This window comes from Calypte anna, chromosome 1 (assembly GCF_003957555.1).
Source record: "Calypte anna isolate BGI_N300 chromosome 1, bCalAnn1_v1.p, whole genome shotgun sequence".
In the NCBI taxonomy this organism is placed as follows: Eukaryota; Metazoa; Chordata; class Aves; order Apodiformes; family Trochilidae; genus Calypte; species Calypte anna.
The window spans coordinates 66,661,870-66,685,948 of record NC_044244.1 but is presented as its reverse complement, the minus strand read 5'-3'; the positions used below and the strand labels follow the sequence as shown (position 1 = coordinate 66,685,948).

The 24,079-nt window shown below is 38.1% G+C and overlaps 1 protein-coding gene across 1 annotated transcript in view; it reads right to left on the bottom strand.

Annotated features, from left to right (window-relative positions):
* The window catches only part of ZDHHC17 (zinc finger DHHC-type containing 17), a 78,136-nt gene that overhangs the window by 38,676 nt on the left and 15,381 nt on the right, over positions 1 to 24,079 (bottom strand). The window contains exons 2-5 of the mRNA XM_030467088.1: positions 22,161 to 22,264; positions 9,393 to 9,515; positions 4,485 to 4,562; positions 2,955 to 3,099 (exon numbers count right to left, since the gene is read on the bottom strand). Coding sequence (XP_030322948.1) covers positions 2,955 to 3,099; positions 4,485 to 4,562; positions 9,393 to 9,515; positions 22,161 to 22,264 — 450 coding nt within the window. The remainder of the gene's footprint in view (positions 1 to 2,954; positions 3,100 to 4,484; positions 4,563 to 9,392; positions 9,516 to 22,160; positions 22,265 to 24,079) is intronic.

The following is a 24,079-nucleotide window of genomic DNA, read 5'->3' as shown; positions in this document are numbered from 1 at the left end:
ATCTCCCCTCTTCAAGTCTGAAACCATTTCCCCTTGTCCTCTCACTACACACCCATGTAGAAAGCCCTACCCCAGCTTTCTTGTAGGCCCCCTTCAGATATTGGAAGGTTACTATAAGGTCACCTCAGAGTCTTTCTCCAGGCTGAACAACCCCATCTTCTTTAGCCTGTCTTCACCAGTGCTCCAGCCCTCTGACTATTTTAGTGTCTCTCCTCTGGACACCTTCCAGGAGCTATATGTCCATCTTATGTTGGGGATTCCAGAACTGGACACAGCACTCCAGGTGGGGTCTCACAAGATCAGAGCAGAGGATGAGAATCACCTCCCTCCACCAGCTGTCTGTGCTTCTTTTGATGCAGCCCAGGACAGGGTTGCCTTTCTGGGCTGCAAGCACACATTGATGGCTCGTGTTAAGCTCATCTGACACACCATATATATGTATTTTAACTTATTTGGGAGTGACATGCTTGCATATGCTAGGCTTTGATGTGCCTTTGGCATTTTAAGCAGGGTGTCAGTAATCAAGTAGTACAAGCATCAACTCAGAATATTTTTAAGTGCCTTCAGGTTCTTTTCAGGGTTTGTTTTTTTTCTTCTTGCATTTTTTAAAAATAATGATTTTAGCTAAACTTGAGTTGTGGTACAGATTATGTTACCAAGGCCAAGGCCAGAGGGCATCTGACAAAGAGTTCTTCCCCTATACTCAACACCACTCCAGAAGCTACAGGACTGGACCTGAGTCTCAGATTGGAAATTTTACTGTTGGCTGCTGCAGTTATGAAGAGAGTGAAGCAGAAACACTAAAGTTGGGTTGTAGCTGTCTTAAAACAGGACAAGAAGGAATCAGAAGCAACTTCTTAATCTACTTGTCAGTTCTCTACAGTTATGAAAGCTGGCTCTCCTCTGGTCACACAGGTCCACAAAGGCATACCGATCAGAATGAACAAGGCACAACAGCCTACATGGATCTTTATTGTGACGTTTTAGTTGTCATTTACCACACAGGAGATTACCACAATTAGGTACAGAAGAAGAGCAAGCCTACTTGATTGATAGAACCTGGTCAGTATAGAGAAAAGGAAAAAAAAACCAAACAAAAAAATCTACAAATAGTATACCAGGTAAGCCCACAAAACCAAAAGCAGTTCAAGCTTCCAAACCCATATCAAATCATGGCAAATCATGGCATCAAAAAGAAACTGAAAACACAAAAAAAAAAAAACCACAAAACCCCCCCCCACGGTATGGGGGCATAAATGAATTCATACATACTTGTTAAAATAAAAAGTAAAACCATGTGTTTCTCATAACTTCTACAGAAACCATGTAGTTTCTGTAGCTGAATGTAGTACAGCTAGAGAACTGAGCTTATGGATTATTACAATGCTCCTGTTCTTATTACACTTTAAACATATCTTAAACATACAGATCAATACATAACTTTAAAGTTGAACTTTCTGAAGTGCTTCAAAAAATGACTGTTAAAATTAATTCAAACTTACAGCATGGAAAGGAGACCAAAATCATATTTGGTACCATTTAGAAAAACTAGTAAGAATCATCCCTTTCAAGGAGATTGATAAGGAGAGCAGTTTCCATGACAAGAGGTTCTGAATTTTAAAGCAAGTTCAATGCATTTCTGCACATATATATGTAAACACACACTGCTTCCTCAGTACTGAAGTATTATATGCTAAGATTAAAAAGGACAGTCTGCATATAAACATGAGGACAAACATTTATAGGGAGATTTCATAACCATAGTAGAATATTTTCATGGCTATTAAATTTCATTAATGCTACACTTTAAACAAATTTGCACTTATATAATATCTGCAAGATTTTCTTGGTAACAGAACACCCACATGCAATTCTACATGATTTGTAAACAAAATACAAAACTTCTTCCTGATGAAAAAAATTTCTCTTCCATCATTATCTTTCACAAAATAGTGATTACCTATGATCAGTCTTTTCTTGGGCCTACCTTACTATTATCACTAAATATTGTTTTAGTAAACAGTTCTCAGATACAAACTGAATACAGCATGGAGCAGTAGTGTATTTTTTACATATATAGGCACAAATAATTTTCTGATGCAAAATTTAGTATATTTTACACAGACCAAACTCACTGATTTCACAATCATATTCTACCTGACTCATTGGATTATATCTCACTTGTTATTTAAAAAATAACCAGAATACTAAAATGTGAACAGCATTATCAAGACAATAAAACAACAGGAGGGCTTTGACTTTTCTGTATAATTAACGAAGTAAATCCAATTTGTGTTTCAGGACCATATATTTGAGTGAGGAAATCTATAGATTACAATGCAGGCTGAGTAGCAGTGAGGTGAATGTGGTTTTGAGCATACAGAATGAAGGATGGGAGACAGCAGCAATGACTACAAATTATATATTATACACTTTACAGATCTAGAAGATGTAAGAAGCTAACAAGAAGTTTTTGAGTTCTTTTGGACTTTTATTTACATGTGCATGCAATTAGCAACTGCAACAATTAAAAACTGTGGACTGAGGTGCAGGAAAAGAGATGACCTAGGACAACTGTTTGTCATTAAATTCTTTTCCCACATATAACCTGATAGTTCTGTGAAGGATTCCAAAATATTTGCCAATGCAGTCATTGTTAAATTTTGAAGATCAAATTCATTAGAAATAAATGACAAAATAATAACTGCTAGAATTTCTATACACTAAACTAGGCAGAGGTAAGAATTAAAGCCAAAGTATTCAGACCACTTTTAGAGGAAGTCAAAAGACAGGGGGTACATCCATACTGTGGTCTGCAGTGAAATACATGATTATTTTTATGCTTAGCCAGGCAAATATTTTGTATTCACTGAATGATAGGTACAGGTTTCAATTGTTTTCCTGCTCTAATTTTCAGTAGAATATATTTAAACATGATGTTACTTATGATTTACCTGTCCCTTTGCTATCAGGTAAGCGACAATTGAAGTATGTCCAAACTGGGCAGCCAAATGAATACAGCTACATCCTTCTCCATCAATTAGTGATGGATCTGCCCCGTATTTCATCAGCTGAACAACCATGGATAAGTGACCCTGTCTAAATGTAACAAAACAGAAAAATTAAACAATTGTTTTCAGATACGTTCCGTTTATATTCAGAAAACCTTTTAGAATTTAAATATTTGAGAATAACAAATATGTCTAATAGTTACACTACGGAGCTCTCACACCTTGACCAATACTTCATAAACAGCAACAGTCAGAATCTGATTCTGCAGCTAAGCAAACTCATTCATATCAGAAAATCCTATGCAGCCAATGCATTCATTATATGCTTCAGCATGCTGTATAGCAATAAAACAGTCAACAAAAAATCCATTATTAGTTTAGAAACCTAGTCTACAGTGACATCTTCCAGCCTACATATGAAACCTGCTATTTTAGCAGATGCCAAACTGTCTACATACTCTCACTTTTTGTGGAGCATTTAGTTTATCTTTCTACTATTAAAAACAGTAGTGAAATAAATATAGGAATGGAAAAAAAAAAAAAAAGGAGAACTGAAGGCCTATACTTCCTCTACACTACATTAAAAGCTTATGCAGCTTTTTGGCATAACAAGCATGGGCATATCCTTCTTGTAGATGTCAGTACATAATTTCTGACATGAGCAAAATTTTGTAGCAACTGTTTTCAATCTGTCAGAAGTAGCTTTGAACAATGCATCACAGAAGAGATCACAGCTACGAATGCCAGGAAATTTAATGAAGCTTTTGTGTTATTAACACAGGACTTTAAAGAGTGGGATCTGTGACAAAAAAAAAAAAAAATGCTAAAATCGAGGCTAGTAAGCAAGTCCTCATCTTTAGTAAATTAATTATTTCAATACATTAAATGTCATAAAAGCTAATTTTCTAAATCTCCTTTTTCAGTCTATAGGTAAAAATACTAACATGGACAGTATTCCTTCTCTGCCTATTTCTATGTGGCTGTTTGAAGGACCAGTTACAACTCAAAGGTCACTCTGAATTTTCCTAGCAATCCATAATTCTCAGACCATCTTCTACATCATAAATCAGATTTTAAGTCCATCTTTAAAAATATCCCAAACAGAACAATGCAAGGACAATGTCACACAAAATCATTCCAAGACCTATCTGCACAAGTGTTGCTGAACTACAGAAGGCTGAAAAAAATAAGGTTTCCAAAGCAAGAGTAAATCAAAGTGACTATTTAGCCTTATTTTACTTACTCCTTTTCCTACTATAACAATCATCTTCCTCCACATCAGAAAATGGGAGGACAAGAACTGAACTATAAGCTGAAAGCTCCTGTAGCTTAAACATACCACATTCAGTCTGCCCAGTTATCGATAACTGAATTAGTTCTTCTAACAAAGCATTCCCATAAATCACAGGAATTTCATAAGTCAATCCAAGTCAAGCAAAAACACAGAATAAAATTTCAGAAGACTTTTCCCACCTTGTTGCCCAGTGAAGTGGGGTAGAATTTAAATCTCCTCCAAGCTGATCAACAATAGCACCTTTAGATATATAGTATCTGGAATTACAGAAATAGTCAACATTATTGCTTGTCTTGGTTAACTATAAGGGACACAAAAAAAGAGTGTTTTATGTTATGCAGAACAGGCAGTTACCAACCAGATGATCAGAACCTTTCCTTGCCTCTTTGTGTTTAGAGGTCACCCATATGCATTCAATTGTTTGCCTTTTTTACATGGTTGGGAGAGTAGAGATGCTTCCTACTGTGGTTTAAACATGCTGCTATTTCCTAATTTGGTTCTAAGGTAAATTAGAATAGTTCCTATATAGTAGTACCTGTATAGTAGTACTGTGGTACCACAGAAGTATTTAATAAAATTTGTTCTTGCATCACAAAGGCTTCTGAACAAATGCCAAAACAACATGCTGATAGAAGACTAGCATAGTTAGGGAACTGGCCTAAATGGCACAATTATATACAATTCAACTTGTGGCATGTATAATCAGTGAAATGGCCCTGTTGAAATTGTTCCAAGAGCTCATGCTTAAGTTACACATTTAGCCAAGAACTAAGATTTTTACATACTTCTCAATTATTATTACCCAAAAGACCAAAACACCTGAGTATTTAAAAAACACTTCTTAACAACAGGCTAGAAATTATTTTTCCCTCAAGAAAATTTATAAAAAGATGAGCTACCTGTAGGAACAAAATAATTCATAGTAATTGATACTGTTTCTGTGAACTACTTTCCTTGTTGTTTTATATGGAACACTAAATTGGCATTATCACTTTTCCTTTGTAAAAGAAAACGCACATCTTACAAAGACTTTAATATCTTTAAAAAACAGGCCTTCCCAGGCACCTTCTACTTCTTCATTCACTACCATATAAGCCAATGAGGAAAAAAAAAGCTATTACTAACAGAAATAATCTACTGTAGATTCCTAAGTGCTTGCATACTTTAAGTACCTGCACCTGCAGACTTTTCATTTTCAAAATACCTGCCTGGTATAAATGAATGCTGCTCTCCTGCCCACACAAGCTGTCCTTCAAATCCTCACCATTACATTTCTGGTACCTCAATTTCCTTTAAGTGTTCCAAGACATGGCAAGAACAAGGGCAACAAACAGAAGAATTAGAAAAACATTATGTAAATAGCTTCTTTTTCTTATTGATTATTGATTCAGAGAGTGAAACTTCAAAAACAGCTCAAAAGTTATCATTAGGAACAGAATATTAGCTATATATGTCCCCAGTAAAAACATTTAAAGGAAAAGTCCTTTTATACAGCTGCTTTAGAGCCACCAGATACAACAAAGTATTTCAGCAGGCTCCAGTTTTTGTACAACTCTGCTGGTCTACAACAGCAAAGGAATAAAATCGCAGTGTAGCTCTGCTGAAGTGAAGTTTCTGGACTTCTCAATGAGAACAATCCAAATTTTTGTGAAAGGCTTGGTAGATGAAAAGACATGTAAAGGGACAATGTAGTTCTGTTATTGTGAAGCCAAGTATCAGCGACCAAAGAACAAATCCGAAAAAGACACTAAGAAGCTATTTAGTCCCCTTTGGAAAGGGGTTCCCAAAGAAATCCTGCCTATAGAAAAGTTCACAGAGAAATTCACAGTCAAAGCTTGGATCCATCTTGCTGATGTGATAGTCACTTGAGGGAGGTGAACACTAAACAGACTGTCCTAATTCAAACACTGGTCCCTGCAGAAACACAGAATATATTCAGATTCTACTAAGCAGCAGCACTACTTACTGGATAGTACATTTTATTTACAAGGAAGAATTTGCAGTTTGACAACTGGGAAAAAAAAGGCAGCAATCTCCTGCCAGATGGCAGACTGTAATAACTTTTTGTTTCCTTAAGGCTGGGGTCTTAGACAAAGTCAAGATTTATCATTGCATTTCAGATTCAGTATACATAAATGGTTAGAGTTTGCTGCAAAACCAGACTGAGAACTTAATCTTCTTGTCTAGGTAAATTTTGCATGAGGATTTTCAAGCTTGATGACAGTGTCATAGAATCACAGAATGGTTTGGGTTGGAAAGGACCTTAAAGATCATCTAATTCCAACCTCCCTGCAGAAGCACCTTCCACTAAACCAGGTTACTCCAAGCCCCATCCAATCTGGCCTTGGAACACTTCCAGGCACTGGGCATACACAACTTCTCCGGTAACCTGTTTCCATGTCTCAGCACCCTCACAGTGAAGAATTTCCTCATGTCTAACCTGTATCTATTCTCTTCCAGATTAAAGCTTTAATCCCTTGTTCTATCACTATGTGCCCTTCTAAAAAGTCCTTCTCCAGATTTCCTGTAGGCCTTTTTCAGGTACTGATAGGCTGCTATAAGGTCCTCCCAGAGCTTGAAGAAAAGATGATCTGGGTGATTCTACTCTCAGTGAGTATCTAAGCTACCAGGCTAGAAGATTACAGGTATGCAGGCCTTGTTTGAGGAATCTGCTTCTTCAGAGCAAGGAGATCTGGTAAGATGTTACTTCAATAAGAAAATACTTCTATTGATTTCCACATTTGGATCACCAAGTCTTTGCCAGGCATTTGGAAACTGCCTAACCTTGCATTCAGTGCTTGTGTAAGTTCATGCACTGTTGCTAGAAGGAAGAAAAGTAAAATAGAAATCCTTGTCTGGTGAAAGTTCAACAAGAAGGGAAGGGAAAATTCAGTCAGTAGGTAGCTGTAGAAATACAAGGCTAATTTTTGCATTTTTACAAAACTAAGTTGAAGAGAGACCAATAAATCAGTGTCATGATAAAAAAAAGTTACATTGTGGATGTCTAACTCTTATGATCCTACAGAAGTAAGAAAAGGTAGTTTTCCTTTGAAAGGATGAATTTCACCATAATCTATGCTGAATCTCAAATCTCACAATAGAAAGGATGAGGAAATATTAAAAATAAAAGAAGTCTAATTCTAAGCCTACCCTCTCCAGAGCTTCTAAGCTATTTCACTGAGAAAAACTTTAATAGTCAATAGCCAGCAAGCATGACACTGAGAAGTTGTATCATAAGAGATGACTACTCAGACTTGGACTCTGTCTCTGTGTTACCAAGCTTACTTAGCCAGCATACTTAGTGAAAATATCAATTATACACAATGGGCAAAAATAGCAGAGACTTGGGGAAAGTTGTGATAGTGTCAAACACAAACTATGGAATTATTTAATTCCAAGGAAGTAGTATAAATCAGTGTCTCATAAAAGACAGATTAAGAGAGCACTAAAATACCTTTAGATAAACAGAAATTAATCTAAAATAAATCAAGACTGTCTACAGACAGGAACTTAAGAGCATAAGAACTGCATTAGGAGGAATGAATTTTAGATAAAGGTAAACACATTGGTATTCAAACACATTCAGTAAACAGCAGGAAGAAAATGCAATGCAGTATGTCACAGTGGTAGAAATGCATCAAGAAAGGATGAGAACTTTGATGTATTATTGAGGTAAAAAGAGGAATTAGACACATTAGATATAAGAAGATTCAACTGTCAGGGCTTATATTAAAGTAACTTGAAATATAGTACAATTAAAGATATGTTGAATTAAAATTCTGAGAATGAGTTTTCAGCGTTCAAATGCAGGTGGAGAACTGTTTCTAACACATAAAAAAAGATCTAACAGGAAATTCAGATAGAGATTTTAGCACGTACTTCCATCTATCTGAATCTGACATCTTGATTTTGAACCACCACGTCCAATATAATTGCTATAGTAGGAAACTGTCAGCAACATGCTTGGAGGGGGAAAAAAAACCCTAACATACACCGTGAAATACTTCTATGGAAAAGTACTTTCACAAATTTAGTTTCAAAAGACAACTAATGGAGAATTTAAAATTTTATCTGATTTTACTCTATGAAGTACAGAAGGCTCCCAAACACATTTTCTGTGGCAGGGTTTTTTGCTTGTTTTGGTTTTGTTGCTGTTTTGTTGTTTGTTTTTTTTTTTTTAGGAAAAGCTGTAGACCCAGGACACCCCAGAAGGAAAATGGAATTAAAAGGAAGAAAACAATATGGTCTAAAATGTACTCTAGCAAAAAAGGTTATTTAGGTAAAGCATGGTCCTGCATCACTTTTGTAAGAAGTTCTCTTGCAAATATAAGATACCAAATACAGATTTACAGTTTCCATGATAAGTTTCTATCCACAATAAAGACACAAATCCTGTGCATACAATAAAAATTGCATACAATAAAAAAATTTCTTTCAGAAACACTGCATTATTTCACAGCATTGAAAATAAACAGTTTGGAAGGGACCATTGAAGATCACCTAGTTGAACCATCCCTGATGAAAGTACCTAGTTCATGTTGTCTAAGATCACATCTGTTTGGGAAAAGGACAGAGAGGTGCCAGTCTCTGGGCAATCTGTGCTCAGTCACCTGTACAGTAAAGTGTTTCCTGATGTTCAGCTGAAATTTCATATGTTATATTTGTGCCCTCTGCCTCTTATCTTGCCCTGGGCACTCCAGAGAAAAGCCTGGCTCTATCTACTCACTCTAATTATGTATATATAATACCTTGGTAAGATTCCAGGTATTTTATATAACCAGATATTATATTTCCAGTATCTCAGGTACATACACACATTGTTAAGTTCCTTGATCTTATTCACATTGACAAGACAATCCTTCTCTAGGCTATGAAGTCCAAACTCTTGTAACCTTTCCTCATATCATATGTTTGAGTCCCTTAATTCTCTTTGTGACCCTGCACTGTACTGACATCTTCTAAATTCTCCCCCAAATGTCAAGACCAAAAATTGATATTTTTAGAGACTGATGATTATTTATCATCTTTAAAAAATGAAATCAACAATAAGGGTGTTATCTTCACGTTTAACTTCAAGTAATACATACTTCACCAGATCTATCCTGTTGTTGATTGCAGCCCAGTGGAGAAGCGTTACGTTTTCTTTGTCTGGTTGTCGTACATCATACCCTGCTTCCACCAGCTCTCTACATCGTTCATATATTCCATACCTTGAAGAAGAAAACGAGATTTTTCAAACCTGTTACCTTAGATAAAAGTGAATTTGACAAACACCATACTTATAATCACAATACAAAAGCTTCAACAGAAGTGAAATTAACACCAAACTTTACTTCTTGTTTCTAGATTATTAGATCTCTCGCAAGAAGAAGCTTCCACTGGCAGAAATTATATTAATCAACTCAAGATTTTTATGATACCAAGTATAAATCAAACTCTTCCCAAACTATATTTGTTTTTCACACCTCTGTTCTCCTTCCTTTCCGTCTGTTGAAGAGCAAAAGAGTTTAGGCAACTAATTTGACAGTATCTTCCTAAAATTCAACAGATGACAAGTCCATCAGGTCAATTATGAGCACCAATTATGAGCTCAAACACTTCCCATTTTTCTTCTTAGGTAAAAAATAGCAATCTTCCTGAAACAGGTTCCAAACATTGTCTTATATTATAACACTTCAAAATTCTATATTTAAATGTGAAGTTAATGCTTTCATTAGACTATTAATTATGAACTACTTTTATTTTTAAAAAAAATGCATAGAATTTGAAAGTTGAAACAAATCAGGAAGCATAAACATCACTTAAGCACCTAATGTAGACTGAATTCCAACATTAAATAGTATTTGCATTGATACACTGTTTTATCACTTGCTTTAGTGGCAATAAAAGCAGTGCTGAAAGGCAAGTAAAGATTACATTTTCATGTCTGTACAACTGGTAAGTCTCAAGGAGACTGATTTGTGGGCACACCTTGAAATAAATGCCCTGTGACATATGACTTCCGCTAGAGCAGAATTTTAAGTCTGAAATTTGAGTAAGTTTTTATTATGCTGGTAGATTTTATGTTCCACTTGCTGCAGAAGAGAGTCTTCAACTCAAGGCCCTTTTGCTCCACTTGATCAGCTTGCAGAGAGATCTTTTTTTCTGGCATAGTTACCATTCTTACTTTTTCTTTCATCTATTTGAATGGATCCTCAATCTGGTCAGGGCTCCCATTGCAAAGCCTCAAAAAACTCAAGTCAACAAACTTCAGGAATGCTTTCCAAACACAACAAAGGTCTGGAGCACATAAATTATTTGGATACTACTAAAAAGGAAGTACTAGGCATAAACGCTTACTTACATCATGTTGTTTTCAATTCCTTAGGAAAGTTATACTAGAAATCATGAAAAATGCTAGAAAATGCTGTCATACCTATAATCTTTCCAAAGTTTAGAACAAAGATTGCTCAGTATGTACCAACTGGCAACATGCCTGTAAAATTTGGTCCCTCAGGCTGAGTAAAAAAGCAGCAGTCATGAATCATTTTAGTGACAAGGCTTTGGTTTTAAACAGTTGAGGACAACAGGGAGAGAAGAGGCTTGCTTTATGAAGACTTAAAAATATGCAGCCAGCTAAACAAGACACACACACACTCAAGCGCACATTACTGCCAGGAACACTGATAAGGTTCTAAGTCTGGCCAATCTTGAGGCACACTATTTCCCAAGTCCCAGTCTAGATGAGCAGTGTGGAATGATGAGTACCAGTTCAAATGGCTTAACACATACTGATCCTGGCTTCCCCCACACCTGTAACAAAGGGCCTCTGAAACAGGTTAGGACTACTAAAGGCAGGTCAGCCAATATTAAGGAGTGAGAAGAGACAGGAGATGAGATGGGGAAAGAAAGACTTCTGAAAGCAAAACAGCAAATTCTGGTCTTAGTGCAGCACAGTATCACACACACAACACCTGGACATAACCTGGAAAGTGATTCATATGTAATAGCAAAACACCCTTTTGTTGACAAGCTGTTCTACTCCAGTCAGCTGCTATGACAACCCTTCCTATTATAGACAAGCCTGCTGCCTTCATTTAAATAGCTAGATGAAGCCATAATGTAATAAATTATTGACCTGCACCCCCACTACTAGGTTTAATAGTCACCAGGTAAAAAGCTGTACTGCCTAAGGCTGAGTGTAGCTAACTCTCATCCTGCTTAAATAAGTAGCATTACACAAAGAGAGGGAATTATATTCATAAAATATTCTAAATTATTGGAAAGATACAAAGAACATAAGAACACAATAATGGGAATTGTAAGAGGCAATTGTGTAAATCTTTCGTGCAATGGATTAGGTCCCTCTCCAGCTGGTGGAGAGCAATGGCTACAAGATAAGTGAGCAGTGGCAACAAGTCCCTGCACAGTGTAAACGGCGTGATAAGGGTGTCCCTGAGGAATCTGTTCCACCTCCCCAGGTGACCTTGAATCATAGATTCAGTGCTCTGCAAAGGGAGTCAAATGGTGATAAGGATAGTTTACCAAACTTGGAGGTGCCTCCAAGGCCAAACCAGACTGTGCCTTACATAAAAACCTCTGCAGATAAGAAGATGGGTCCTTGATCACTCCTAAAGGGGACAGGAGGCCCTTTATGCAGACAAGATCCACCTCGTAGGGAAGTCTGCTGCCTCCCTGGAGCCAGGAATAAGGACGTACAGCATAAACTCCCCAACCTAGTTAAACCCACAGATTATTACCCAGTACTTATCTTTCAAGTAGGCAGTGATGAGGAAACCACCAGAAGTCTAGGGGCAATGAAGAGAGACTTCAGGGCTCTGGGTCAGCTTGTTAAGGGATCAGGAGCATTAGAGTGTTCTCCTCTATCCCTTCTGTTGTGGGGAATGATGAGGAACTGATCAGGATGAGCCAGCAGACCAATACATGGCTCTGAGCCTGGTGCTACCAGCAGGGGTTTGGCTTTTTTGAACATTGCTCAATTTACAGAAGACCAGCCTGATGACTAGAGATGGGTAGAGCTTGTCCTGCAAGAGGAAAAGTGTCCTAGGACAGGAGATGGTAGGACTCACAGACAGGGCTTTAAACTAGGTCTGGGGAAATGGAGGCTGAGGGGAGACCTTATCATTCATTACAAATACCTGAAAGGAGGTTGTAGTGAGAGTGGGGTTGGTCTCTTCTCACTGGTGACAGATGACAGGACAAGAGGAAATGGCTTCAAGTTGCATCAGTATATATTTAGGTTGGATATAAGGAGAAAGGTCCTTACAAAGGGTTGTTAAGCACTGGCAAAGGTTCCCCGGGCATGTGGTTGAGTCTCCATCCCCAAATGGGTTTAAAAATCGCCTGGATGTGGGGCTTGGGGATATGATTTCGTGATGGGTCATGGGGAATAAGCTAATAGGGTTAGGACGAGGCTGGACTCAATAATCTTGAAGGTCTTTTCCAGCCTGAGCAATTCTATGATTTTCCTTACATGTACTGATTTTGGCTACGACCAAGTTAATTTTCTCCACAGTAGCTTCTGTGAGCCTGTGTTTTGGATTTGTAGCAAAACACATCTTAACACACCCAAATTCTAGCAGTGCTTACACAGCATCAAGGCCTTTTCTGTTTCTCACACTGCCCTGCCAGTGAGCAGGATGGAGCCCACAGGAAGCACACAGCTAGGACAGCTGACCCCAGCTGTCTAAAGGGATGCCACATTTCACACCTGTGCTCAGCAATAAAAGGTGTGGCTAAGAGACAGAAGGGGAACATTAAGAGTTAGGGTATTTGCCTTCCCAAGTAACCACTAGACATGATAAAGCCCTCTGTCCTGGAGATGGCTTAACACCTACCTGCTGATCAGAAGCAGTGAATTAATTCCTTGCTTTGCTTGCACATGCTAATTTCATTTTTCCTATTAAACTGACTTTATCTCAGCCTATGACTTCTCACTTTAACCCTTCTGACCTGTTTCACCATCTCATTGAAGGCGAGTGAGCAGCTACAGGGGGGCTGAGCTGCCTACTGGGGTTAAACCACATTACTATTGGTAAGTTATGGTAAATCATCTAAATTTAGATGAGTGTCCTATCAAGTTACACGAAACAATATGAACCAAACAGTACTATAACAGTCTTTGGGGTGTGGGGCAGGGAGGTGTTTTGTTGTGGTTTTTTAAAATGTTATTTAAGTAAATCTCAAGTCTTAAAGAAAATGTGATGCTGCTTTCTGAAGAACTTTGCTAAAGAGATAGGAAAAGGAGAGCTATGAACAGCGTGTAAATCAGCTCTGTAGCCTGCTGAGGTAGAATGCTGTTGGCCTACACCCCTGCAGAAGCCCTAATAGCATGCTCTAATTATCCTGTATTTACAACTACCACCTTCCAGAGTTCACCCATACACTGCTATGAGACAGTGGGCAAGGTCCACTGCATGAGTTGAGATACAAGGAGCAGAGTAGAAATTAATTCCTTCTCCAGACTTAGCATCATTGACTTCCCCTCCTCCCCACTGGAAGTCAAACTGCAAGTCACAGGCTAACACTTGGCCAAAAAAAAAAATCATGAAGTTCTGCAATATATCAGACAAGCCTTCACAGGAAAACAATATACCTTCCCAAAATTTAAACCAAGAATGAGAATTATAGCAATTTTATTTAAGTCACCATCAATTTTTCTGGTCCTAGCAATTTATTTTGGTCTCTTGAACTCAATTATAACTTATTACATAAGATGTAATACACAAGCTCTTCCACTTATTAAATTGCCACAAGAGGTCTTGGGGATCTAGACAATCTACTTGAAAAGAAAGGTTCAGAATTTACAATTTGTTCCTCTTCCTGGAGACAGCAGGCCTCTACAATTGCATAAAATACTGAAAGTGATGCAGTCATGGTTTCTTGAGCTCTGTCCTACAAATGCAGCACTTTTCTCTCACATCCTACCTACTGCCTTCTTCCATCAGTTTGTTGCATCTGACTTCACTTTGCCTTCTCCAAGGGTTCATGATCCACTGTTAGATTACCAAATAAGAAATAATTTATGATATGCAGCATACATGTGATTATAATGTTGTTATACAGGGCTCTATGCCCTTCAAGAAAGAGGAATGGAGAAAAAGATCCAAATGCCCACAAGAGACTTAACTATTAAACTAAGACAATTTTAGCATCTGGTTGAATTCTAGAGGGTGATGCTGTAAACATTTGCATATTTTCTGTCGAGTTTGCCTTATTCTGAAAGAAATGGCCTAGTTCTTCCATAGAAAAATTCCATTATGCAGGTTCATTTTACTAACAGTCTCTAAGTCATTTTGATAACTAAACTGTCACATTTGATTTGCCATTCCAGGTTTAAGATATTCTGAATTCAGTATTTTCAGAACTAGTATCCTAGAAGTTTATTGCATTTTCAATATGTACTCCATTTTCTAATCTTTCCTCTGCAAGCATATAGACTCTTGAAAACAAACACTGCCAGCATTGCTGCATGTTCAACATAAAAACTGGCCACAACACTAGGAAAGAACCTTTCTTCAGTTATCACACCACCATGCCAACAAACACTAGGTAAGCCAGGAAAAGCTCACTCTATTATCTTGCTATCATTATAATTCCAATCAAAGCTATTTTACCTGGAAACGCAATTAGAAATAACATCTTTTTTCTCTTTTGAAGTCTCATTCCTATGAATGACGGTGGTTAAATACAAACAAAACCCTTCATACATTCTCGTGTTTTTTGTGTTAAACAGTAAGACAGTTTTGTTTCCAAATGCAAACGGGTAGCTGAAGAGCTGCTTTATGAAATTTAATAGTGAGATTCAGACAAGAGGAATTCAGCTCCTGCCTATATTCCAAAGCTTCAAAATTGTCTAGATAGTTGTGGCTATACTTCTAGTGTTGCTAAAAAAAAATAAAAATCCCATGTGACCTTGTCATGGCTTAGCAGTTTGGGGAGACCACAAACCTAAGGGCAGAATCACTCTGTATTCCATGCCTGCTGCCCTCCCCATTCGCCCCCACCCCCCCAAAAAAAGGAAGATAAAAGGGGTCTGCAGCGTATCCAGCAGATATATAGAGAGTATGGCACGAAATGTGAGGGAATAGATCCCTCCGTTTGCATTCCGTCCCTCTCAGAGTCTGGAAGCCTTCCTTTAGTTCTTCCTGTTCAAACAATGACAGAACTTCAGAAACATTTCTTCCAGAAATATCAAACTCCATGGGCACAAATGGCTATGCATAGAGAATGTGGACCCATGTTACAGTCTGTCCATTCTCCTCTGTTAAACAGTTGAAAAAACCCAGGAGTAATTGTCACTTTGGCCAATCCTCACCAATTTGAATGATTCCTTATATATCCCATTTTGTTTTTTATATCAGTTGCCTATGCATCGTGAGTAATATTGAGGAGGAAAAAAGCATGTTCTGAAACGTATCCGATTCTTTTCTTAAGCAAGAGTCAGCAAATTTTTATATTTCATGCTGTAGAATCCCGAAAAGAATATTTGTCTCAAAACAGCCACCCTGACAAAGTGGACACTGTGCTCAGGTGGAGGCCTCATTCATAAGCCATCTGGACTCTGTTCTCTCAAGGAGAGACCCTCATTTGGGGAACCAGCCTGATAAACAGGGCCCTATTCTCACAAGAGCAGCCCCTCCTTTAGTGGCCATCCTGATCAGCTGAACACTGTCCTTGCAAGGGGAGCTGTTTGATGCCACCCTGACAGGCAGGACTCTGTCCTTATTCCATAAGGGACAGGGGCAGGCAAGCTGCAGTCTGGGGAGGCAGAGTGACATCTTGTGTGCGCCCCAGGTAAAGCCACTGGAGAGAGCATGTGTGCAGAAATAAGGGTTATTGCCCATTCATCCCATCTGGAGGGGGCCAAGTGAACATCTGGCCTTGCCAAAGCCCCCCCCCAAATGGTGGGGTTAGGTGGCATAAAAGAAGCACACTCGAAATGCTGGATGTGTGCCCATCATCCAAGGACCACAGCTTCCTACCAAGATCATAAGTTTTGCTAAATTGTAATCCATTGCTTTGAAAGTACCATCATTTATAATCCTGCTAGTTGTAATCTCACATGTCTTTCTTAATTTTAAGTAAAGTTGTGTTTTATACAAACCTCCTGGGTAATAACCTTACTCCTGAGTACTGCACAAAGAATTCCCAAACTTAACCTCACTGAATGGGTTGTTAAAAGAGATTAATTAGAGGAGGAGGAAGATTGTGCCCAGCTGCACCCAGGCTCCTCTCTGAAGGAGTTTAGAAAGCAAGGGGGTCCTGTCTGAATCTCCCTGGGTCGACCCCCACTCTGGGGAACCCTACCTGTGCCCACTCTCTGGGACGTAGAGATGTGCTCACTCCATGGGACCTGGTATTTTGTTTGTTGTGGGACGTGACAGTGGCTCATCCACCTTGTGGGGTGTGACACATGCTGACAACATTTCACAACAACTTCATTTTGAAAGTCCTCAGTGAATAAAACTATCAGAAAAGTTAATCTTGCGATAACTAAATCATAACACCTCAGCACAAGGAATCAATCTTACAGAAGTAACAAAAAGCACTTGTTAATATTATTAATGTTTAATATCCATGATCATAGTGGTTACTTAACAATTTCAGTGAGCTGAAGTTTGCTCAAGTCTGAAATAAGCAGAAAGTGCCTATTCATTCTCACCAGAACTAAAAATCATGACACAGGGACTAATACCTAAAGTTTTGTTCTCATAGCTATAACTCATCATAAACTTCCCTATCTGTGAATTTTTCCTTAGTTTCATGGCTTAAAAGATTTAAAACAAAAACAAACTCAGCAACTTTTAAGTTGATATATTAATGCAGTACCCTTCCCAAGACATCATATTCAAAGTTACGATTGCAATCTTGGATGACACAGGGCCACTGGTGCCATAAGAGAAAATCATACTTAAAGTATCTCCATTACATTTCACTTTTATGTTACTGATTACTTTTTATTGTTGTTTTGTTTTGACTAGTCTCCATCACCCTGCAAGTCCAGTAAGAGCAATGAATGATATAAAAAAAGAATGAAAACAGCACACAGCACAAAGCCCACCCTCTGGTTTTGTAGAGGCAGAAGAAATTTAAAAACTTTCTATGCAGTTACAAATGTAGTTCTTACTAAGTATTAGTATAAATGTTCCCCCACTGCAATATGAAAGGTAAGAATAGAGGAATTTTTTTACTATCACTTTGAAAATAGATTTACAAATACATGAGTGGCCAGCTTCTGCCTTCAGAAACACAGTGGAAACCTGGTATGAATGAAACAATTCTGCTATAAACAACTACCAGGTGCAAAGACATCACAGATTCTGTAACACTTTCAGGATGGCTGGCTGGCACTACTTTAACACCACCTTGATGCCCCTGGATATGTTTAAAACATAGTCATTGACAAGTTTCCTTCTTCAATAGATAGTAAACCCGAACACTATGATTTTTACTCCAGCACAAGTTTCTGCAAAATAAACACAGATTTTTTTTATAAAGTAGGCCTAGGTCCCCACATCCATGTGAGACTTTATCAGGCACGTAATACGGAAATATAAACAACTATAATGAGAGCATTAGCTGACCTACTCTTTTCTATACAAAGTCTTAATCTGACTTAAGAGGTTATTAGATTTGTAGCTCATAGTGTATGAGCATGTTAATTTAATAAGTGTCCAATGTAGAGATTAAGAAGACAAAGCATACTCACAGTTCAACAAGATATGAAACAACAAACACAGACTCTGGAAAAATGCATTTTCCAAGCTCTTATTTTCCCTTGCTGAAAAATAGCAAATGCACTATTTTCCTAATGTTGTTTTATTTCTCTGTACTCAAGTGCCAATAAACTACACATCTCTAAAAGGACTCATAGAATTGTCATAGGGGGAAAGACCTCTCAGATCACCAAATCCAACCATCACTCCAGAAAAAAACACTACGCCCAGTAGAACATGTCCTGAAGTGCCTCATCTACACTGCTTGCAAATACTTTCAGGGATGGTGATTCCACCACCACCTCCCTGGGCAGCCCATTCCAGAGCCTAACTACTCTCTCAGTAAAGAAGTTTTTCCTAATATCTAGACTAAACCTCACTTGGTGCAACTTCAGATCGTTTTCTCTAATCCTATCATTATTTACTTGAGAGAAGAGGCCAGCACACACCTCTCTACAACCTCCTTTCAGGTAGCTGTAGAGAGCAGTAACATCCCACCTTGGCCTCCTCTTCTCCAGACTGAACAACCCCAGTTCCCTCAGCCTCTCCTACAGGACTTGTTCTCCAGACCCTTCAGCAGCTTGGTCGCCCTTCTCTGAACTCACTCCAGCACCTCAATGTCTTTCCTGTAGTGAGAGGCCCAGAACTGAAACACAGTACTCAAGGTGTACCAGGGCTGAGAACAGGGGTACAATCCCTTCCCTGGACCTGTTGGCCACACTGTTCCTGACACAAGCCAGGATGCCATTGGCCTTCTTGGCTACCTGAGCACACTGCTGGCTCACACTCAGCTGGCTGCCAACCAGCACCCCCAGGGCCTTTTCTGCCTGGCAGCTTTCCAGCCACTCTTCCCCAGGTTTGTAGCATTTAATGGAATTGTTGTGACCAAAGGGCAGGACCTGACACTTGGCCTTGCTAAACCTCATACAATTGGCCTCAGCTCATGAATCCAACCTGCCCAGGTCCCTTTGCAGCAGAGCCTTCCTACCCTCAGGCAGATCAACACTGCTACTCAACTTGGTGTCACCTGAAAACTTGCTGAGGAAGCAAGATATTGAACTGATGAAGATATTGAACAAGACCAGCCCCAAAACTGAGACCTAGGCAACATCACTGGTGACAGACTACCAACTGGATTTAACTCCAGCTCAACTGAATACAAGCCTCTGGGCCCGGCTGTTCAGCCAGCTTTTACCCTGGAGAAAAGAACACCTGCCTATGCCATGAGCCAGCAGCTGCTCTAGGAGAATGCTGTGCAGACAGAGTTAAAGGCTTTACTGATGTCCAGACAGACAACATCCACAGCCTTTTCCTTGTCCACTGGGCAGGTTACCTGGTCACACGAGATAATTTGGTCAGGCAGGACCTGCCTTTCCTGAACTCATGATGAACCTCTGGCTGAGCCTGCACTTGCCACGTGAGCCATTCCAGAATTTTTCCTCGTATCAAGATCAAAATTCTACAGTTAAACAGCATATATGAAGTACAGATGAGATTTAAACACTTCTATCACACTTTTCATCATCACCTTTAAAGGAGCTATGTTCCTTTATGTTGCAACTCTCACAGGAGATACTTTTAATACTGTAGCACATGGAGCAGGGTAAGACCAACAATGATTATTAAAAAAACTAAACCACTATCTTCTCCTACATGGTGACTAATTGCTTCCTGCTTGGATTATCACGAATTTAACAGCAAACAATTCTATGCTATAATGAAATGCACCTTCTAATTTTCAAGAAGCCTGCAATTTAAGCAGTGTTTTATGAAACATCAAATTATTTTGCCTGACAGATTATTTTTAAAACAAATATACACAACTTTGTTTTACCATTAACTGTGACCATTCTCAAGACCAACAGAATTTCATTTAACTAATGCATGCATCTACCATTTGACCATATCATACTAAAAATCCTGCTATTTTCTCTTGTGCAAGTTTTGAAGAAGCCTGAAAAAAAAAAGACAAAAACTGTGCTGCCAATCCCACACTGAATGCCACATGTCCATACCTGGAAAAAAACAAACTATCCAAATTAAGAAACTGAAAATAATTCAATTTTACTACATTTTACTTGAATTTACTAATCTGGTTGGGGAAGGGAGTTCTTGGAGAGATATGAGAGGGCCTTTTTTACAAAACTTTGTCTGAAATAAAATTTAAACAAAGTCAGCAGGTATTTTAATTCTAAGTGTATATTGATTTTTGAGGACAAGTGGCAGAGGATAATCTATTTTTGATATATAAAAAATAGATCATATTTCTACAAAAGTAACTACATATTTTTTATAGGGACTGTATATATTTTTAACACTGACTCAATATATTAGCAGCATTTTTTTACTTCAAGCTTACTTATTATTTATTATATTTGGTGGGTTTATTTTCTATCTTAAATTTCAGAGATGTTTCCCTTTAAAACAGCTGTTTTATGTAACATGGCCCTCAAATCCTAGTAAATATTTAAAATAAACCTGAGCTCTCCCTAGTCACAACTTGATCATATATGCATGCTGATGATCCCTCTTCCTTGTAATATTAGCCATTTGTCCTGGTTTGAGAGGACCAAGACAGAAAAACCCTGCCTGGAACACCACCAGCAGCTGTCAGCCCATTGATGAGGAGCAGCTGAGCCCATGGGAGGAGAGGATGGTTCAGGTGACCCAAATGAACCAACCACAATATTCCTTCCCATGGTGCTCAGTATAAAGTGGCTCTTATTCCCTTCTCTCTGGGAGCCAACTGGGAATAACAGAGAGCATCTGTCACTGCCTAGCCACTGTCCAAACTGTGACACCATTAGGGCTATGACATGAGTCAAGTCCTTGTTTGTGAAATGTCATCCTCTCTGCAAATCACACCTCATCACGACTAGGAAGGAATCCACTGGGATAACTCACAGCCCTTCTGATCCTTCTTTGAGGAGACCAGAAAAGAACTGCAACAATTCAACTGAAATCACAGATCAGCTCGCCAGTTTGAGGGCTGGTGGGGAAAATGTGTGCTAGGGTATCAAATATATAAGGAACATACACAAATGGAAACAGGTAACTCGTAAAAGGAAGCAGTTCATTTGACTCTATGCCAGTATTTTAAATTCTAAAAATGCCCTAACATGAGGACTGAGGATTGTAGTATTACCAGGAAAGTATTTAGAGCAACAATTGCAAAGTCAGTCAAAATCTACTTAAAGAACTTAAAACTCTTCACAACTCAAAACAAAAAAGTGAAGCAAAGGACATACTTCCAAAAACTACATGGGGCCTGCATAACACTCAAGAGTTGCAAGGCTGCTTTGAGTTGGAGAAGATGCCTTTAATAGGAAAAAGGAAAGAAAAATATACTTTTAAGAAAAAAGCAAAAAGCTCAGCAACATACCCAATAGTTTAAGTATTAAAATTAATACAACAAAACCAAAAATACTACAAAAATCTTTACCATCTCAGCACAGTGAAGAAAAGTGACAGGGGCTGTGGTTGCTGAATGGCAAATAATAAGCAAAAAAGTGTCATGACAATTCTTCAGAAAGTCTTGCGAATTAGTGTGTATTACAGAACACAGATTTGTGCAATTCATTTGCATTAAGAACACAATTATATTTGCACACAGTTTACTCCTACAATCCTTTCTCAGCAGTAAAATCAGTTGCACAGCAGCACTGACACTGCAGAATCAGAGACAATGAAGGAAGCTACACAGACTCATTCCTTCTAAGCTATAATGATGTCAGCAAATAGGGAAATCCTTTTGGTTGCATACCAATGTTGCCCACCTACTTCTTAATCATCACCTACAGAAAACAAACATCAGTACCAGCAGGAAGATAACTGTACGTCGTCTTCCAACAATCTGTCCAGCAATCACCTATATTTACAACTTATCATAATTCCTCCCACATATTTTCATACAATGCTAATAAATTTGTCTTAACAGTAATTTTGAAGAGCTCACTTTTGAAATCTTCCACTACTGTTATCTAAAAATACAGGTCACCTTTCACTTTATGCAAATAAAAAACATAAATCCATTTTAATGCTTTTTAAATAATGCAGACACAGACAAATCTAACACACCAAAAAAACAGCCAACCAAACAAAAAAACAAACCAAAAACATAAACAAACCACAACTTACTGCGTGGCTTTGACAATGTCCCAAGTGCTGTAATCATCAATGTGGCTTTTCCGTCCAAGAGAGTCACTATATCCATGGTTGTAATGGCTCTGAGGCTTTATTTCCTAAGAAAGACAAACTTCCTATTAGAACACCAAACCCAGCACTACTGAAGTTTCTCATAAATAAAACATTTTAAAAATTCTATGAGCAAAACTAAAACCAGTATGCAGCTCAATATACTACAAAGCTACTTAAATGTGAGACTGTAAACTGACTGGTCACATTTCTACATCTGCCATGCAGGCCACTGTATTCCCCAGTACAGATTTCAAACTCCTTATAGAAAACACCCTAATTAGTAGAGTTCTGACAGATCCTACCGTAGTGTATTAACAGAATGCTAAGAGAAATCAAAATTGATGTTACTTTTTGTTATCTGGGGTTTTGTTGGGTCTTCTTGTCTTATAAATGCAACATAGCATAGCTAAAAAAAACCAACCAACCAAACAAACAAAAAACCCAAAAAAACCCCACTATTGGCCAGAAACTGTCACACTTTGCTACAACAAATGTTATACTCAATATAGCATCCTGAAATACCTTCTAGGAAATGAAAAACTGGGAATTATTAAAACAAATTACTGGAACATACTTTATTGATTCTTCAACTGCATAACCAGCTTTAGAGCTGATCTATATATGTTTATACTACGGGTCTCAGAAATAAAGGTCATGAGCATTACATGTTCTTTAACAGATACAGCTCCCTACAAATTAATTCTTTTGATGAAGGACAACACTTCAATCCTTAATGCTTCCCTTGGTGGATTTTTTGTTAAAACACTGTCTTGATAGATCACTAGGGCAGCAACATACCATTTTTCTTCAAAAGCTGCATGCATGTGAAAGGCAGCGCAAGCAAACTCAACACTGAACTTTATACACCTTTGAGACAATTTTCCCCTTGTCACAAATACTGTAGCTGATTCCTCCACAGCAAGGTGAAAGAAACAGTGCAACAGTGAAGCAAACTCTGAAAATTCTCAAAAGTGCATTTAGATTGATTTTAGTAAAACGTGTCATTTACTTTTACTGAAGTTTATGCCAACACGGAGTTCCACAACCAGAAATTTTGTTTCTTTAATCAATGCTGGAAACACTTTTAAACATGCTCTGAAAGACATTTAAGATTCCCAATAAATTATTAAAATGATCAATGTTTCCATTATTATACCGGGCAATTTTTTTTTTTAATTAAAGATGTCCTGAGTCAAGACAGCTATGATATAATGCAATGCAAATTTAAATACTGAGCTTGCAGGCAGGCACGGAAACTGCCCCCTGACTCTCGATCTGGAGCTCACTCATCTTGGTTGGACAAACTCAGTGCCTTCCCTATAAGTGGATACTGGTAATCAAATAAGCTATTGCAAGTTTTTCTCATTTAAGTTATTTTAAAGGTAGTTCTACTCTAAAAAATATTACATGCATTATCTGTCTCTTAGAGAGGTGTTCACACTATAGTTCTATGAAACTGTGAATGCTTTTGTACAACATGCTTGGCTGACAAGGCAAAAATGTAACAGATGCAAGGAAGCACCTAGGAACAGGAAAGAGCCTTTTCATTCCTTAAATACTTCTTCCAGTATTCTGAAAACCTGTGCAGGGCTAGGACAGTACTATAAATGAAGAAAAGTAATTTCTCCTTATTATCCTAAAAAGAATTATTCAGAAAGAAATAATGGAAGGCTACCATTAAAACAATCTAATATGGAGTAAATATAAATTCTTCTTCACATCTATCCAGCCAGTGGTCAAGTTGTCATGTATTTCTGTAGTTACTTGGAAACTTAGACCCAGAAAAACCAAGTAGGGTGATTTTTTATCAGCTGACATTGTTGCAAACATAACCTGAAAGTAGACACAATCTTCAATGC